Source organism: Cavia porcellus, unplaced genomic scaffold (genome assembly GCF_034190915.1).
Source record: "Cavia porcellus strain 051 isolate PalLab524CR breed Dunkin Hartley unplaced genomic scaffold, mCavPor4.1 scaffold_23, whole genome shotgun sequence".
NCBI lineage: Eukaryota > Metazoa > Chordata > Mammalia > Rodentia > Caviidae > Cavia > Cavia porcellus.
Genome location: NW_026947506.1, coordinates 37329276 through 37348519, shown reverse-complemented (window position 1 = coordinate 37348519; position 19244 = coordinate 37329276). Strand labels below are relative to the sequence as shown.

At 45.2% G+C, this 19244-nt stretch overlaps 1 protein-coding gene across 12 annotated transcripts in view; it reads right to left on the bottom strand.

Moving 5' to 3' along the window:
* Trrap (transformation/transcription domain associated protein) overlaps nucleotides 1-19244 on the bottom strand; it is a 116749-nt gene that overhangs the window by 1200 nt on the left and 96305 nt on the right. For 6 of the 12 annotated variants that reach the window (XM_063234157.1, XM_063234165.1, XM_063234160.1 and 3 more), the window contains 13 exons: nucleotides 18581-18809; nucleotides 17713-17978; nucleotides 17212-17312; nucleotides 15568-15769; nucleotides 13666-13830; nucleotides 12583-12673; nucleotides 11265-11464; nucleotides 10186-10447; nucleotides 5540-5765; nucleotides 4693-4910; nucleotides 2568-2752; nucleotides 916-1119; nucleotides 639-833 (listed from right to left, as the gene is read on the bottom strand). In XM_063234157.1, the coding sequence (XP_063090227.1) occupies nucleotides 639-833; nucleotides 916-1119; nucleotides 2568-2752; nucleotides 4693-4910; nucleotides 5540-5765; nucleotides 10186-10447; nucleotides 11265-11464; nucleotides 12583-12673; nucleotides 13666-13830; nucleotides 15568-15769; nucleotides 17212-17312; nucleotides 17713-17978; nucleotides 18581-18809 (2544 nt within the window). The remainder of the gene's footprint in view (nucleotides 1-638; nucleotides 834-915; nucleotides 1120-2567; nucleotides 2753-4692; nucleotides 4911-5539; nucleotides 5766-10185; nucleotides 10448-11264; nucleotides 11465-12582; nucleotides 12674-13665; nucleotides 13831-15567; nucleotides 15770-17211; nucleotides 17313-17712; nucleotides 17979-18580; nucleotides 18810-19244) is intronic. The other 6 variants (XM_063234161.1, XM_063234167.1, XM_063234164.1 and 3 more) reach the window with 3 other exon arrangements.

Here is a 19244-nt window from a genome sequence, read left to right as displayed (position 1 = left end):
CACTTAGATTCCCAGGGAAGGGGCAGCTCCACAGCAAGACCCGAAGAAGGCCTGTCTGACCTCGGCAGCCTGGCCAGGCCACGGACCAGGCCTCGGGAGCCCTCTGGAGACCAAATCACCTCTTATACAAGGGGCAGGTCCCAAAAGGCCCCACTGTGAAGGCACAGGACTTCCCTCAGGTCCTAAAGGCAGGGCAGCCGGCGTGCAGGAGCGACATGCCGTCACTTTGGGCCAGTAAGTGCGTCCTGCCTACCCAGCACTGCTGAGTGGTGCCCTTCCAGGGTCAGGTGAAAGGGAACAAAACAAAAACCTCCACTTTCTGCCTCACCACATGGATGCAAGGCAGGGGCCATCTCTCACAGAACACGTCTGTCCCTGTACGCTGGGACTCTGTAGGAAAGGGGAAGTAAGTGCTGCTGGACAGCCGACAGGCAGTGCTAACGCTGGGGGTGTTACCCAGAAGCACACTGTGGATTCTGTCTTGCAAAGTGGGTTCCTCCATATCCTGAACACGATTTCTCCCAGGGACACGACCTCAGCATCTGTCCCCCTTGGTAGCTGGTGAACAGGTCCTAAAGCCAGTGTGTGCTGTGGAACCGTGGGGCCTGCGCTCCCCACGGGGCAGTACTGTGACCCACCTTGAAGTTGGGCTGTGCAAAGCACCGCGCAACAGCGATCATGGAGGCGGTCAGAGGGCCGGAAACACCGATGGTGGTCAGAAACTCAGAAATGTTGGGGGTGAGGCGAAAAGGGACAGGACGGTTGGCATCTAAATCCCCAGTTGCATCATTTATATCAAACCGAAAGTAGGCAACATTCAGCTTGCCAGTGTCCTGCATTTCAGGAGAACACACATTAGGATGTGCTCAGCAGAGTGGGGAAGGTCACGGAGGTCTGGCTGTCCATGTAAGCTACCTGAGCAATCTGTAACATCTCGGGGTTGAGTCTATTCAAGTGTAGGACAAACTCTGCGAAGCCGATCAGCGCCAGCTGGATGGTGAACATCTTCCGGAAGGTCCAGTAGTCTGTGGCGTTGGGCAGCGTGTGCAAGGCCCACTCTTTCAGCATGCTGCGCGGCACCATGTTGCTCTGCACCTCCTTGAGGATGTCTCGAAGGACCTGAAACACACCAATCTATGACTCTTCAGCTGATTCAAAAAGGAAAACTCTCAAACTGCATTACTTACTTTGGTCAGTAAAGGAAATTTTGTAGCTGGGCAGGGAGCTTGGGGAGGGGAAGGAGAAGAAAGGAAGAGAGTGAGAAAAAGGAGGAGCCAGGTACCCCTGGCAAGAACTTCATGGAGCTCTGCTGCTATGACCTCCTCTGAAGTCTCCCATGGGCCTGGAGAGCTGACAGCTTCATGACCAGGCTGGCTATAAAAATCAGCAGACTGACAGCTCCTGAGTGGGGATGGTGACCCTCCCAAAAAAGCCTCATCCCCAAAAATTTGTCACTATTTAACCTGCCTAAGAGTTCCGGCAAAGAGCTCACAGTGCTCGTCTCTGACTGAATTCCAGGTTTATCCAGTGAGGATGTTACCTGCCATCAGTGACAACTGTTTAACATCAAAATTTCCCAAAGCAGTGATTCTGATTACAGCCACAAGAAAAAAGCAGGGATGGAGCTTTTTCAACAAAATATCAGGAGACACAAAGACACAGTCAACACATGGGAAGAAAGGGAAGTCACGTGTATCACATCACTTGTATCCAGAATATATGAAGAACTCTGAGAATTCACAATACAGAGACAAATCACCCAATTTAAAAATGGGAAAGGGCTTGTTTGAGCAAGTATTTCTCCAATGAATGAACATAAATATGTCAATATGCACAGGCAAAGATACCTGAATTTTCCAGTCATCAACTCTTAACACAGTACTTCACATCTACTAGGATGGTACAATAAAAGGGCCATGGGAAGTGTGGGCAAGGATGCAGGAAACATGGATCCACTGTGACCACTCTGGACAACACTTCGGCAGCTCATCAAAATGCTAGTTACCATGGGACCCAGCAACTGCACTCCTGGGTACACGTTCTGCATGAAGCTCCTGCCTGAGGTAACCCAATCAACTAGACACACCTATTGTCAGGACCTGTTGTACCTTTTATTTTAGGAAATATGTAAGGTACAGATGTCTACATGCCCTAAGGCTCAAGAGCACACCAGAGAAATGTAGGCATTAAGTGGATAAAGGAGACTGAAAGTAGCCTGCAGCACCTCAAATCACAAGCGGCTGCCACATGAGTTGGCAGTAACTTATTTTTAAATTCTGATTTCTAAACTTCTCCATAACTACAAGGAGAGGACATGAACTTACGAAGGTTAAGAACTTACCATGGGGCAGTGATACCAAGTTCCCTGCATCAAACATGGTGCCACTAAGGTCACTGGCCATCTAACTTCTACCATCTCGCAAGGCTACTAAAGTTACTTTGGAGGAGAAAGGGATCCTCAAGGACAGCCCTGTGCACTCCTAGGCACCCATCATGGCAGCACTGCCACAAGAAAGCCTTGCATTAAGCCGAAGAACCCCTACCGGCCCCCACCCCCGCCCCCATACCTGGTGACTGGCCTGGGTCCCCCGCGCCTGCACAGTGGCCAGTCGGTCATAGTAACGGGAGATGGGGTTGTCGTGCTCAATGCCCTTCTTGGCACAGCGCTGCTTATAGATCTCCACGAGGGAAAGTGAAGAGGGGTTGTCTTCCACAAGGCGCATCTGTGGGGACACGGCTACAACCCTGGGAACTGGGGGAGGGGGGAAGACAGGGACAGATGAGGAAGATAAACCACAAGTTAGTGCTTGACTCCACATCCCAAGCACTGGCTGGGAGCAGAGATCACCTGGAATCCAGCCACGTGAGCAGAGGAAAAGCGTGCCAAGGTAGTTACCCCCCACTTCCTGAACAAACAGCATCAGGCTCACTACGTGGGCTATTCCTCACCCCACAGCAAAACGTAACCTTACAGAACACAGGTACTGCCACACGTTCACTCTTTAGGGGCTTTCCTCCACCACTCAACAGAAGGATGCAGCCCTCCAGCTCTGAGGCCTAGTGACCTCGCTAACCCGCCCTCCTGCTGCCTGGACGGCTGTGCTCCAGCTCTGTGGGAGCAAAGCAGTACTGCTCAGGTTCTTTCAGCAAGGACACAACCAGAGCGAATCCAATCACCGGTAAATCTACATCCATACAGAGTGGCCACGGTTCTAGTGTTTGAAATGCAATTTATCAGGCCACTGTGTTACACAACGGCGATGGCGCCTACATCACGGCCACCTGTCTGAGCCCACCAGAAGGAGCACAGTGGGAGTGCCTGGGCAGAGCGCTGCATGTGCCACTCCCGGCCTCCACATCCAGATCCTCAGGCAGCCTGCCAAGTGAGGTTGCTTGGTGAAAGGTGATAGGCCACTGCAGACCTGTCTCTTCATCCAGAACTGGGACACCAGCCGCTATATGATTAAAGCAGTAAATTACTGTAAAGCTGGAGGGAGCCGACATTTCCAGAAGATGGAAATCCACCCTGCCCACCGTGGGCTGTGGAGGGTCTGGGCCAGTACTGCTGATGCTGTGGCAGAAGGAGTGTCCAGGCAATGGAGCGCCTGGGGGTGGGGTAGTGTTCACAGGGGCACACAGGGGACTTGTGACTTTCTAAGACCGGTCTCACTATGCAGGTAACCCAAGCTGGTCTCAAACTCCTGGTGATCCTCCTGCCTCGACATCCAGACTGCTGGGACAACACGCACGTGCTACCAAGCCTGGCAGGATGCTGACTTTTAATGAGCAAAAACACAAAAACAGCCAATTTAATCCAATGTCAGTTATGCCACAGCTGTTGGCTTGCTGCTCTGGCTTCAGTCTGTGAAAAGATCTCAAGATGATTCCCGGGCAGGTACTGAATATAGTCACCGAGTGATAACCAGATGCTTGGAAGACGGAAAGAATCTCCTCATCCACAGTTAGGATCAACACTACAGATCATGTTACCTGATGAAGTGCATACAGCTTTTTATGACGCATTGTAAGCAAGTAAATTGGTTTTTAGAGTTCACTTGTTCTGAGATAGCCAACCTAAATTTTGACCTAAACGTTGCTTTGACCAAAACCAACATTTTGGTCAAAATGGGTTGGACTACACCTTAGCTGAACTCAGGACTAAGCCGTGAGCACGGTGTGAGTTCCCAGTCTTGGAGGCTGTATGGCAAAATGTGGGCAACTCCGTTATGTAACGACTGGGCTCAGTGGTTGCTGCTTCTTAGCTCCTACTGTCACCTGACAGTGTCTCTGGCCTTCCTGGGCTGTGGGGATTTCTTAGACATAGCACTGCACTCCAGGAAGGCAGACTCTGCAGTGCCACACAGTGTAGCACGGGGCCAAGAGGAGCCTAAGACCTCACTAAAAACCAAAGTGTCACCAGCACACCAGGAGCTCTTGCTCACCAGGGTGGAGAGGTTCCTGCAGGGTATGAATAGGAAGTTCACAGGGACCCACTTCTGCCAAACACACACTCACACTGTAAGATAAAAAGAACCAAGAGAACCTTAGTGCTGAGCTCTCACCCCACAGTAAGCAGCCTGAGGCCAGAGAGCAACTCCTGGACAAAAGCTGGGGAAATGAGACTAGTCCTCCTGAGCGCTTCCCTCTCCAATCTGGCATGAGGTGCTGTGTGTCCCAGGCATGGTTCATTACCTGTGAAAAACAAATGCCTCTTGGTGGTTTCCTTCCTCTTCTCCAAGCAGGGATTCAGCAGGCGGAGCAGCTGCAGCACACGCTCCTCCCTCCGTGACTCTGTGAGGCAGGCATCGTTCATGACAAGGTACGGGTAGATCTTGCCATTGTGCCCGCGGATGTACAGCCTACGAGCTGCTGTGTTGTGCTTCTGAACAATTTCCACCCTGGGCATGAACCTATCGAAGTAAGCAACCAGCAAGCATGAGCGACAAGTCTCATTTTATCCCCTTTCTTAGGAAGAACACAATACACAGAAACCAACAGAGACAGGCAGGCTGTACAGCTCAGTGTCAATGACTTACCTGTATCCCAACCCCCACTGACAAGAGACAGAGATAAAACAGTATCTTATGATGTAGCAGCCACTAGTGGAAGGCAGGAAGCAGGGCCAGCCGGCCAGGACATGGAAACTGAGATCTGGGCATATGTAACAAACGAAGCACTGCATTTGATTTAGAAATAAATGTATCACCATTGCTGAGGAGACAGCTTGATGCAGCATGCTCTAGTAAACTTTGTAACTGTCCAAATGTGCATGAATATTGTGACCTAAGACATGATAAAAGCCTAGCCTTCATATTTTATCAGGCTCCATGGTGATTCAGAAAAGGTGCTTTGAAATGCAAACCTGACCCGAACTCAGGAAGCTTAACTTCTAGGTCACAGGCCCTCCAAAGTCACTATAGCTCCCAAGTACTCACATTCTCTGATGATTATATTCTCTCCCACCTTAGGAGACCAAAGCCTGAAATACTGCCCAGGACCTACCCAGAATGCCCCAATATAGCCTGCTGGGCTCACTCACCTAGCAATCTTGATGTAATAATGTGTTGGCTTTGGCATTAGAAATTCCCCAGGAATTTCTACGTCAGCTGTTTGTGCTGAGAAATTGCTCAAAAAACGGCATTTTTCTTCTATGAGGAAGAATTTTGGAAGTTGCTTGGTTTTGGCCTCCAGGATTTTGATCCACTTTTTCAACTTAGAAATTAGATTATGAAGCTTCATGGATCCTGGAACACTGAAATCAAAATCTGCAAAATACAACACAATTAAAACATCTGTAATCATCTGGGCTATTTCTAACGAACTTGTAGATCACCACCCAAGCATCCAGTAGCTATGACTTGGGTGTGTCCCACACATGGTGTGGAGCAGAACATCTTAAGCCTCACTTGCTTTCCAAAGCAGAGGTTATAGCCAAAGACAGCAAGCTCAGCTGTCAGCTGGGGCTGCTCGCTACTCTGAGCAGGAGGAGGAAGAGGGATGAGCCCAACACAAAGCTCCATCCCAGTCACAACCAGATCACTTCAAGAGATCACAGATCCCTCAGGAGAGCCGAGAACTTGGGACAGCTGATGGCTTCCAACAACAGCACAAGACTTGAGGTCTCTAGACCCTAGTGATTACCTCCAGAGGTGGCCCCAGTCACACCATCTCTGAGTATAAGCATTAATTACACCAAGCAGTAAGGTCTCAAGGTCAAAACTAACAAGAGTAACCTATGGGAAGATGAAGGTGAGAAAAGGGAAACACCGAGGCAGCCTCTGACAGTGACTTAGAAGGAATGAAACAAGAAACCAAAATGCAAAATTTTCACTAAGCCTTTAAAAACCCTGGTTAATGTATTTCTCAGATTTTTCCTGAGCCTCGCTCGACATTATAAGTTCAATCAAGTTTTAAAAATCCTTTTAAACCCTCTGTTTCCTTCCAGATCCTCCGCAGGGCTGAAAGACACCTCCTCATTCTAACTCACCAACCATCACAGTTGAAAACTGGGATCCTGGGGAAGTCGCAAGGAGGCACCGTCCTGCTGCTGAGCACTGGTGACTATGTCTGACATCTCACATAGCATGGGCTGTGCATGGCTGCAGCTCCATATGCCACCTCAACACAGGGCACACACATCTCGCTAGCACCATCTGTCCAAGGACCTCTGTCTCTGTACACTCATCAGCCAGACAGAGCCTCCCCTTAGCAAAGACACTTAGCAAAGATGGTCTCCTACCCAGTTGGTCTCCCTGGGGCAGCTGCAAGGCTGGAGTTGGTGATGAAGGAAAAGACCAAAGGGTCGACAGCACCAGCTTAGAACCAGAAGCTGGCAAAGATCTGATGGCACAAGATGAGTCATTCAAGGGCAAAACAAGTCCCTGCCTCTTCCAACTGAGTGTCCCTTGTAACCTGTGCTCAGCACATACATCCAGAAACAGCCCACCACATTATTCTTACAAAATGGCCCCTCAATGGTTTGTACAAGTTAATGCTGAACCCAGAAAAATGATTTAGATCAGAAGTCACAGAAAAGTCAGACTGTCAAACTTGCTATAAAAGATATGTATTGCAAATGCACAACATCCTACATACTGTATTTCACAGGCTGGCTGAAAGGTGCAATGTGATTTTCTTTGAGTCACTGTGAAATTCAGTGGATGGCAGCGGCTCTAGAGCTGCAAGCACACTCAAGTTTCTCACATACCCAAGGTGAAGAGCACTGAGTGCCACTCTGTCAGGGCTGGGTGCTGCCCAAGACCTGGCTCTTCTAGGGGCCCACTCGTCTCTGTCCATGGATGAGTTTACTGTGCAGTCACACCAGCTTGTGAAAACCAGTGCACCAGCTTATGGTTTTTCCCGTGACATTTATCTGGCTTCCTTTGGTTTTGTTTGTGTGTGGGTTGAGGGGTGGGAGTGGGCCAAAGGGCTGCTGAGTGAACCCAGGACCTCAAGCATACTAAGGACACACCCTTCCACTGAGCTATGCTACCCACCAAGCCCTGACTTTCCCTTTCCTTTCATTTGAACACGGCCATCTCTCTCCTTTGAATTCCTCAGTCATAACCTCACAGGAGAGGTAGCCAGAGAGATCCACACACCAATGCAAGTGAGGTGAGACTCCCCCAGCCGAGGTGTGAGAAGGCCATCCTCCAGACTGCAGGGAGCTTGATGCCCAGGGATGCTCCTCTTCTACGGGACCTAGGTGCTGCCAAGGCCATGCCTGAGCACTGCTGTAAGTTTTTAGAGTAACTATAGGTTCACAGCAGGCTGCAAGGAAATACACAAGCAGCCTTATGTAGTCTTCCCCCCAAACGGCTCCTAAGCCAATGCCCTGTACAGCCATGGCACAATGCACAACCAAGAGTGATGCTGGCAGAGCACAGAGCTGAATTCATTGTATGTGCACTCAGGTGTTATCATGCACATGCAAGTAAGTGTGCACTCTTGTGCAGGCTTGTCTCACAAGCAGGCTTATGTAGCTAGCACTACCATCAGGATGTTCAACTGGACTGTCTCCAAACTCCTGCTATTAACCCTTTAAGGCCATAGCCACATTTTCCCCTCCTCCAACAGCTGGGCCCTAACATGTACATCCATTTCCATGTCTACAATTCACAAATGTTGCATAAATAAGAACCATACAAAGTATCCTTTTAAGGGTGGCTTTCTGTTCTCTGTAACTTGAGGTTCACCCAAGTTGCTGTATACTCAAATTAATGTCTTTTTACTGCTGACTATGGATGAACTGTATTTACTTGGTTATTCCATTCAGTATGTTCGGAAAGTAGATTCCTATTTGGGGCCATTATCAATAAAGTGGCTTTATTGTGAACATACAAGTTCTTAGCTAGAAGTAGGCCTCTACTTCTGTGGGATACATGTCAAATTATGTTTCGAAATTTTCCTGCACCTCATTCCCTAAAAGGAATCTCAAGGTTGAGACAGTAAAAGGATCCCCTGGGAGGAGGTGACAGCAGGCTGCAGAACTCTGAAGCTTGCTGTGTTCCAAGAAGGTTGGCAGCCTCATGAGGTAACTTTTGAGATCCAGGTCTTACAATTTTAACATCAAAAACCAGGTGCTTTGTCCCAATTCTAATTCTCCATTTCAAACTACATTTGATGCAATGATCTGGGTTTTTTTTTTTTTTTTTTTTTTAAGTCTTTTTTGAGATAGGGTCTCTCTCTGCAGTTCAGGCTGGCCTTGAGCTCACTTTGTAGCTCAGGCTGGTCTCAAACTCACAACAATCCTGCCTCAGCCTCCCAGGTGCTGGGATTACAGGCTGTTCTGTTATTTTAAAATAAAGGTATGTCAAATATTATTTCTTGTAAGTAAAATAGGATGGTTTCTATAAAATGCTCATCTCTGATGCTCCCTAACAAGGGTCAGGGCACCACTTAAACTTCACAGGTAAAAGCCACCAGATAGTGATAGCTCTCAGCATGAAAGGCAGGAGGACAGGGCTCACACTCCCATCTCCCAGAGCCCTGTCCTTCTGTAGATTGGCTGTGTCACCCTAACTGCCCACCTTATCCTTTGACAACAGGTCCACTGAGGCCCTGCCACCTGGAATGAGGATGGGCACAGGTTTTGTGTTCTTTAGCAAGATTCAAAGTTAGTTTTGGCTGCAGGTACAAAGTATACTTCATAATTAATGGAATATTTTACAGTTTCACACATACACTATATATGTATTTTTTCTTTTTTACTGTACTCTGTTTTCATTTGTTTACAGTACTGAAGATTGAGCCCAAGGCCATCACATGAGACAGATCTTCAACCTCTCTGGTTTTCTATTTTGAGACAAGGTCTCACTAAGTTGTGAAGCTGCCCAGACTGGGCTCAAACTTGTGATCCTCCTGCCTCAACGTCTAGAGTACTGGGATTATAGTATATACCACAGCAAGGACTGGGGAAAGTAGCTCACTGGTAGAGCTGCAGGTTTAATCCTCAGCACTATAAAATAGAAAAAGATCCTTTATATATCTAAAAATGTGAAATTCTGTAGTTTAACCTATCAGTCAAGAATGTTTCAGACACAGTCATAAGAACAGATTGAGCATTTTTCAGTTCTGTGAGATTGTACAAGTCTTACTGTTACGTGACTATTACTCATGCCCATCCCCCACTCAGGTGCCAAAGTGACTTGTCTGGGACTGGGCATTCCCAGCGCCCAGGCTGTGCGTATGACAGAGCACACTTGTGCTCGGGGGGAGAAGGGCCCAGGCGAAGGGAGACTGGACTCATTGTCCTCACAGAGCACACCTGCACTCATCTGGGCCCAACAAAATGCCTCTACGTGCACTAGTGACAGGTAATGGAAACATAATCTTCCCGGTCATTCTGCTACCAGAGTCTTCTGTCAAGTTTGCAGTCATCACTTTGAGCCCTGCACTGTTAAATGCCAACGCTTCACCTTCTAAGTGAGGGAGGCACCAATTGGAAGTAAGAGGATCTGCTGAAAATCTACTTCCTACCTCCCATCTCACAGTTACAAACCGAAACCTTCAGTGTGAAAGGATGTGGAGTCCTAGGCTGACGGCTGCCGTAAGCTCCCAGCACTCTGAGTCTATTTTAAACCACCTAACCAGCTTGCTGAGAACAGTGATGAGAAACATCAATGAGTATTTAGATGTAAACGGCCCGGAAAAAGGATTTCCAGGCATAGAAACAGTGAGACCCACCTGTTGTGAACTGGCCCTTCAGCTTCTGGAAGACGGGGTCCTGGGCCGTGGCCTGTGCTCGGCGGGCCAGAGACTCAGAGGCTGCGCTGGAGAACATGGTGGAGACGTTTGACACGTTTTCCAGGCCCACTCCAAATGTGCTCACCAACTTCTTAACAAAATTCAGAGTGTGCGGGGTGATTTTGGCATCAGACACTGCACCACTTTTCTCAAAGGCAACAGAGTAACACTTTGCCAGGCCCTGTTGGAGTTGCCTAAGCACCTAGATGAAGACAGAACAAAGACTGTCACCTAAACAGAGCAACCAGCCAGTTCAGGGCCTCTGTCACACAAGACCTCCTTGCTCCAGCGTTGTGCTACAGCCACATGGCAACCCAGTAGATGTAAGTGAGTGTGTGCCGAAAAGATGGGATGCCAGGGTATGACACTGCAAGCCCCTAACTGAAGCCTTCAACACTCAACAAAACAAAGGAGAAAACACCACTTCTTCAGGGCACACACAGCCATCTGGTGATTAACCCCAGAAAATCTCATTTCCATGCGGCCTTGTTGTCACCACCACCTGTTATGTGTACACGTGCAGACCTGGGCACTGCGGACCAGCTGCCCTTGGGGCTCAACTAGACAAACTGCTGGGCAGTAACCTATGGGACTTTACCCTCCGCTTACGCACGGAAGATTAAGGAGGTGGCCCAGCTGCTGGAAAGACCCTGAAAAACAAAGTTCCACTCTGGAAATTGCAGTTGCACGTTGCCCAGCCCACTGCTCTCACTCACATGGCTGCCACCTGGTCAACCAGCGGCACTTAAACAGCCAAGTGCATGGAAGTATACAAATAACATTTTAATAGCAAGAAACGGCTTCCACAACTTCATCTTTTTCTTTTGAAGTTGATTGCTTCAAATACTTGAGGCTGTACAACTGTGCAGATATTAACTACTCACCTGGTCTGTAGTTAAATTCAGCAGCAAACGAACAATGATTAGGCAGTTAACTATGAACATAATGTGGTCGCTGAAGCATGCAGAATATCACTTTCTGCCCACAGGTAGCCAGCAGGTGCAGTCAGCCCCACATACCTCTTCATGCCAGTTCTCTCTGAACCAAACCATCTGGTCAACGATGCCTTCCAGGGAAGACAGAAGGGTGGGGTGGAGCTCCCGTTGCATGTGCATGATTCGGCTGCAGCGCCACATGGGTGCTGTTGCTCTTATGGGCCCTGGATCTGATGCAGAATGGGACTGGTTACCCACTGAACTTGGCTGCTGCTGTCCAGAATCTGAGAGCAACACACACAACGCCAGTGTCAGTGCAAAACCAACTGATGCTGAGCTTGGAGCTCTACGGGACCCACTGGCCAAAGGAACACTGGTTCCTGCCGGTGTGGGGACTGCTGCAGGGCCATCTTCCCTAGGATGGTGAGGAGAATGCTGTGGTTCTAAGGATAGCTGTGCCTACTGACTTTGGGATGAAACCAGTGAGTGTGTTGACCAAAAAGTCAGATATCGCAACATGCTACCCACTGTGCAAGCTGAGGATGTACACTGCACACTCCTTTCTACCTTTTAAATTTTTCAAAAGAAAAGATGCAGGAAAGCATTTCCTAGTGTGTTCCTTGTACTGAAGTTCAAAGACTCTTCAAATAGTTAATAAGCAATGCTCCATTTTTCATCCAAGAAAACAAAACCGTATTTGTAAAATGTTTTCAAAAAAAAGTTATCTTCTATAGGAGAAATACACTGCAGAATTCTTCATGCCCTGTTCTCTGGCTTTCACTTACTATACTTAAGTCTTGAAATAAAAAAAAGCTGATTTCAAATGACCAAGACAGGGAGCTGAAAGGTGATGCACACCATCCCCATGCCCCACCGCATCCCAACAATCTGCAACACTGCCAGTCTGGTCTGTGAAGTCTGTAAAACAACATTCCTTAAATGGCTGACAAAGTACCATGCTTAGCAGTATCTGGCACCCTTAATTAGGTTCTTTCTTTACATAGGAAGGCTGTTAAATATACATTAAAAGTCTTATATTTTGAGTTAATTTTTCCAAATAGCTGGCAAGACTGAAGATTCTTCTGATAGATTAAGACATTCCAATAAACCTCAACAATGTATTGGCACAGTAGAAGGTGAATTTTGTAATTATGGTTAAAATTTCACAGATTGGTTTTCTGCCTATGAACCAAATGATGAACACCCGACCCCACTGTGGCAGAGGAAAACCATACACTTTACTCAAGACACCAGGCTTTGTCCTCTGGCCCCTTCATAAAGACAAGACCGGCCACATGTAAGAAGAATGCTGTGGCAGGGTGTGTCTGCAGCACTGGAGACATGAGACACCCACGGAATGGATCCCTCAAGTCCTAGCCAGCCAGATCTACCCGGGACGTACCACTCTTGTAGCGTTCCCGCTGTTCTATCTTCAAGGTCAGGTATAGAGTCCGGATGGGAAAGTAAACTGCTTGGGGATACACCCGTCCAACCTGCTCAGAGACAGGAAGTCATAAACAGCACTGCTCTGCACTATGTTATCTTGATGAAGACAATTTGCATTGAAAATAATTGATACTAAGTTGAAAATGGATTTTTGGTCAGCATTTGGACCCAGAAAAAAATAATGCATTGATGATCTACATACACGGCTGGCTTAAACAGGAGGTGAGTCATGTTGTTTAGCTTTAAAAGACTTAAGACAGATCCACACTTGCATTTGACTAATTCTACCCAGAGAAACCACATGTTCATTTCACTCAGTAAACGTAAGGAAGACAAAAACGCACAGGTTCCTTCCTGATCCTCTATGCACTACGTGTATGACGTTCACTGAGTGCCAGCACATTCCAAATCACACAGCTACTGCACTACTCATTCGTGAAGTTACATGACTTTATATACACATGAAAGTGTGACACAGTACCTAAATATCTACTTTTTTGATTGTTTAGCTCAGTCTTTTCAGAGAACCTTTCTCAATGATGGTTGATACTAGAATCTTTCCCAAATGATGTTATAAAAGAACATTCTATGGGACCTGGACCTGTTCAATTCCCCACCTCACCAAAGAACTGCTGGTGTCTTACAGATGCAGCAGAACTGCAATGAGTAGCACTGGACACAATGGGTATCATTCTTGAGAGCATGTAGAAAGCTCCAGGCACAGAACAAGAAATCAGATCATAAATGCCGAACAGACACTAACTTCACAAGACTTCAAGCAGTCTTCCATTTAATGCAAGTTTGTTTTATCCCACATGGGAACAATATTCAAGCAAAGATATTACAATTTCAAGAGTGCAATGCAACTCAACTATGATGTATTCTTCAATAACTTTTCATGTTTTATATTAAATAGTAACTAAACATTTATGTCAAGCTATTTTCAATACTTTGAACATTCAAGCTTAATTTTCTAAATGAAAGGAATGCAAAAGGAGACAAAATTGTTCTATGACAGCGACAAACTTGTGATGCTCACCTGGCTAATGAGGTTCAGGAGCAACTTGCCCTCAGAGCCAACCAGGCAGGTGAGCAGCTGCGGGATCCAGGCCAGCCACTGGATGGGTGGTACGCCAATGCAGTACTTGTCAACAGCATCTGCCAACGTGTTTTTGTCATCATCAAAACTCAAAAGCCATAGCACCTAGGAGAGAGGAAAAGTCCTAGAGTTGAATGACAATTCTGAGGCTTTCAATGAAGAGGCTCTTTTTATTCAACTTACAATTGCCACATGAGCAGGGCATGATGGCACACTGCCCAGAAAATTGGCTCCTTTTCCTGGTCACAGGGAAAAGTATCTACTATAGGGCCAATTTACTGCCAAACTCAACATATGTCACAGTTAGGGCTCGGGATATAGCTCAGTAGCACAAGTGCCTGCCTGGCAAGCGTGAGGTTGTGAGTTTGATCACTGTACCAATAAGTAAAATTAATAAATAAATGAATAAGGTAATAAATGTTAGTTAAATAAAACCTAAAATTTGAATGCAGTTTTTCTCTTGCTTTAGCTGCAATGACAATTACCAACTGACCCAATCTATCGACTGGCTGTGGCTCCGAAGAGGCACTAAGCAGGTGCCTGGGGCCTACATGGGTGACCTGCTAACTCTCAGGTGCGACCTCACTGAACAGAACAGATTGTTGCAACCTCAAATCACCATCATCCTAGCACCAGGGAAATCATGTGCTACAGCATGAAGCCCTTGGGTATCTGAAACACTGATATCTAAAACAAACAACTCCAGGGTAAGATCCAGGTAGTGTTTCTGTTAGCAACCTCGGCTGGCTTTCATGTCCATGTACATGTGCTGATATATATTCCAAACACTCACATTAAGACTAATGTGTAAAATAGGAAACACTATTCCTAAATTTTCTGCAAGAATTATGATGCAAGATCAAAAAATACCATGAATGCTTGAACTTTTTAAAATATATTACAATAACAGACACATTACCATGAATTCCCCTGAGAAAGCTTTCCCTTCCTTTGAACACATTTAACCTATCATTCTTGTCACTTTCTGAAGCAGTTTTAAAACCCCTTTTCAAGTCTTCAGTCGCACTGTCCTGGATGCCTCAATGTCCTGAATCAATTCAAAACACTCATCTTTTTTGGTCATTTTAATTTTGACGAAGAGGTACAAGTCACACAGCATCCAATTTAGTGAACAGGATGAATGAAGGCACTGTTTTTATAAGCCTGTCTTTCTGCTAGATGGCACTTATTAGCATGATTCACTGTATTTTTGATCATATCTTGTAAAGACATTCACAAAAAAAAACTTCCAGAATTACTTCCAAAAGTGGTAAGAATATAAAAATATACAAAGTGGAAGGGGGAAAAAAAAGGATGAAGATTTGATATGTGCATGTATCACTTCCCCATGATCAGTGTATTCATCATGTATCACAAACATGTACCCAAAAAAAGTAAAAAAAAAAAAAAAAAAATGCTGAAACTAGGGGGGGAATATTTTGAGGGATCAATGGCAGTGCCTTTTTTATTGTAATGACTTTTAAAAATTTAAACATTTACCCTATATTTCAATCATACTTTGCATATCTGTGTTTTACTTATCAGATTATAAGTACCCAGTGGAGTCTCACTCTAGTCCCTCGCTTTGTCTAGGAGTGGTGTCCAGATAGCATGTGACACAGAGGTCTAAAACTCAAGACTCTAGGCAAGACTCTGCCCAGGTCTCAGATTTCTCAGCTTTAAAATGGAACTTAGAAGAGCTCCTCTTTAAAGAATGATGAGAATTAAAAAAAATAAGGCAGGAAATCTGGCCTTACAGCCAATATGGATTAGTGAATTGTAGCTAGATTTTGATCTAATCAAAATCTGACCTTTTATCATAATTAATTCTTTTGGTCTCACCTTTGCTAAGTATTTTCTTGATTTGCTTTCATTCTGATGCCGACACGCATGCAGGTAACAGGTAATGGCAGACACTCCAAGATGCAGCTGCCGCTCCTTCACAAAGATATTTTCTAGGTAGTCACCCCACATGGCCCAGGCTTTCACCAGCACATCATGCATTTGCACAGCTGCCGAAAAAGCTTTATTTGCTTCTTCAGATCTGTGGGAAGCCATACAACATGAAACCTTCAACATACAACAGGAAATTAACCATTTTGGAGTGAACCTTTCATGTTACTGAAAGCATTTATGCTATGTACAACTACTTCTTAAGCAGTTACTCTGACCCTGCCCCAACCTCAAGACTGGTGACCACCAACCTAATGCCTCTCCAGGTTTACCTATTATGCATATTTCATATTAATCTAATCACACATCCTAAAATCTTGAGTTTGGCTCCTTTCCCTTAGCACAGTGTTTGTGAGGTTCATCCATGTTGGAGCATTTGTCAGAACTTTATTCTCTTCTATAATGGAACAATAATCCATTATTGTAAAGATTGTATTTTATTTATTTACTCATTCAATTTCCACATTTGACTCTGGCTATCATGACTAGTAGTGATGTAAACCATTTTGAAGGAGTTTCATTTCCATTCTTTTGGTACATACTAAGGTATGGAACTGCTGAGTCACATGGTGATTCTACACTTCCTTTTGTATGAAGCTGTCAGTCACAAAAGGCTACATATATTGTATCAAGTCTATTTATATGAAAGGTTCAGAATTGGCAGATCCATAGCACAGAAAATAGACTGATGGATGGTAGGCAAAAAGGGAGGGGAGAAAGAGAAGTGACTACCAACAAATACAAGGTTTCTTTTTCGGGGTTATAAAAGGATTCTAAATCCAGCTACTGGTGATGGCTGTACAACATTATAAATATCCTAAGTCACTGAACTATACATTATGAAATAATATATTTTTGAGACTTGTGAGTATATAAAACACTACCAAAAATGCCCAGAAGTTTGTATCTTGACAAAACTTATTTTTTTCAAAAATAAGCTAAAAATACAACTGCTGTTTTCACTGAAAATGTGTAAAGGAGGTTTGAGAGCCTATGAGTGGCAATCGGCAACCCATCAGCTATTTCCTTCTCTAAAACAGGGTTTGGCAATCTGTAATTGGTAACAAATCGCTCAGGTTTGAAGCTTGTACAGTTTCTACCACAACTGCAGTTTACCAGGTGAAAGTAATGATGGACAGTATCAACGGGCACGGTTATGCTTCAGACCAACTTCATTTTCAAAACCCAGAGCTGGATAGGTTTGGTATAGTTTTTACTAACTCATCTCCAAAAGGAAACAAGCGAGTTCGAACAACAGCAGGTGAGAAATGCGGACAGGAATCCATGAGGACCACAGTTCTACGATCAGTACCATCTTCATAAACTTGTTAATACTATACATTGGACTGACTTATCAGTTGGTTCCAAGTTACCCTGTGTAGAGGTACAATACTAAGAAATCACACCAACAACCATCATGAAATCACATCCCTTTTCAGTTGGAGATTTCCAAAGGCTTCCAGTTCCAAGTAACTATTTAAATAATCCCGTGCGTATTTTTCTATTGCCCTCTTCCAGTATAATATTACATACTTGTTGATCTGAGCCAAGAACATTCCTTTCAGTGCATAAAATTCAGCTGTCATCTCTTTTGTGAAGTATTTTAAATTTGTAGATTCAATAACCTCAAGGCCCTATTTAAAAACAAAGAAATGAGTAGGAAGTTACTGAAGTTTACATGTAACAAAAACTTCACAAAAGTAATCTAGACAATAAACACTGTAAGTTACTGACAAACATACTTTCACTATGAATATGTGCTGATTATTTCCTGCAACTCTTTATGACTAGTCAGACTTTTTTACCTATTCCTACGAATACAGTACTTTTCTTTCCCTAAACATGTTAACCAGGAGTGTCATTCAAATAACTGAGTGACCTCCCTTTTCATTTCTTATTGAGGAAGGATTGCTTCCCAACACTAACACTGTATATGAAGTTCAAAGCCTCCTCACCTATCACCTGACCCAAAGCCCTCTCATTCTCCACGGGTCTCCCATGTGTGGGAGGGAACAGTGTCCTGTCAGGCCCTACCTGCATGCATTCGTTTTTGCCCATCACTCCTGCCAGCTGGAGGTAGCATTTAACTTGCTGTCGAATCTTCTGGAAGCAATCCACGATGGGAACAGTTGGAATGGTATGAATACGACTTAATATATCCAGTGCTACGTTGACCAGCCCTTGTTTCCGGGCAATTTTCCCATACTGGATGATTGCTGAAGCTGATGCATGAACTCCGAGCATAGCATTATTTGAGCTTGGATCGTGCTGAGAACTGTTTTCATAAGCAGTTACAATTGCTAGAGGGTAAGGAAATACGTTAACAGTCCATGTTATGTTTTTAGTCTACAGTAAGGCTTTAATAAAAACTACAAAACACATACATGGCTTATGAAAACAAGCTTTGTGATAAACCCTTGCTACTTTTCTTTGTACTTTACAAGTATGTCTCAAGTAAATTATTAAAAGGTGCAAACTCAGTGTAGGGCATTACTGTCTTAGCTAAGTAAATCCTTAAGTCGTAAAGGCTGTCCTGAACACATAGATGCCCAGCAGGTTTAGGGAATGAGCTAGGGGACTAAGACCAGAAACAGCTACACAGGGCCACTGAGGATAGCTGCTCCTGGGCAGGACCTTTGAGACAGAGTGCTACCACGTGGTGCTCCATCCCACTGGCCTTGTCCCAGAGTATGGCACGCAATGCCTAGAAAAATTAATTCTCTTCTAATCAGAAAAATGTAGAGGGGAGAGGGGCTTGACAGCATCTTTCCTACTTCATCTTTTTCCCCAGCATTATCACCTCAACCTATCATACCCAACCCAAAATAGAAAATCTGGGAAAAGAAAAAAATAAACAAAACAAAGACATGAAACCAGCACAGCGGGGCATCTGGAAAATTACATGATGAATGCATGCCGGACCAGGTCGGTTTACCCTGGTAATGGTGCTGCCTCCACATGAAGATGCTGCTCCAGTGAGACAAGTCGTCAGACACAATGGGCAGCCGGTTCCTCCAGGTCTTCACCACCGTCTTCATGTCATGGAGGCTGTTGTTCCTCCCCAGGTTGGTCGGCTGTAAACCTGCATTTATTTGTGCAGCTTCCTGAAGTTCGATGATTTGCTGGGCTGCCTGATGGGACCAGCATTAAGAGATTCCACAGTAAGTTACATGAACAATGCAAGAGAAAACAAACCAGTCAACTAGCAACCAGACTGTTGGAAATGCCTTAAGATACAACTGCCAAGGGAAGTTATCTATTCAGCTACTTTAGACTCCACATTTAATGTACCCTTCACATCAAACACTCTAACTGCTCGAGTTTCCCCCAGTTTTAAGACCACAGCTTGTGATTCATGTGAGCTATGAATTGGCAGCCAATGTTACAGACACTCAGCCTTGTTAATGGCACTCCCAAACTATTCTTTCTCTTTTCTGCTTCCTTTGCCACCAACTCTGCTTGGCTCTTTGACCCTCTATGTCTAAGATCACCACAGTCTCACTTCTCAGCCTACAGGTTTTTCCTCCACCAACCTGGATTTTAACTTGTGGTGTCTAGCGTTTTAA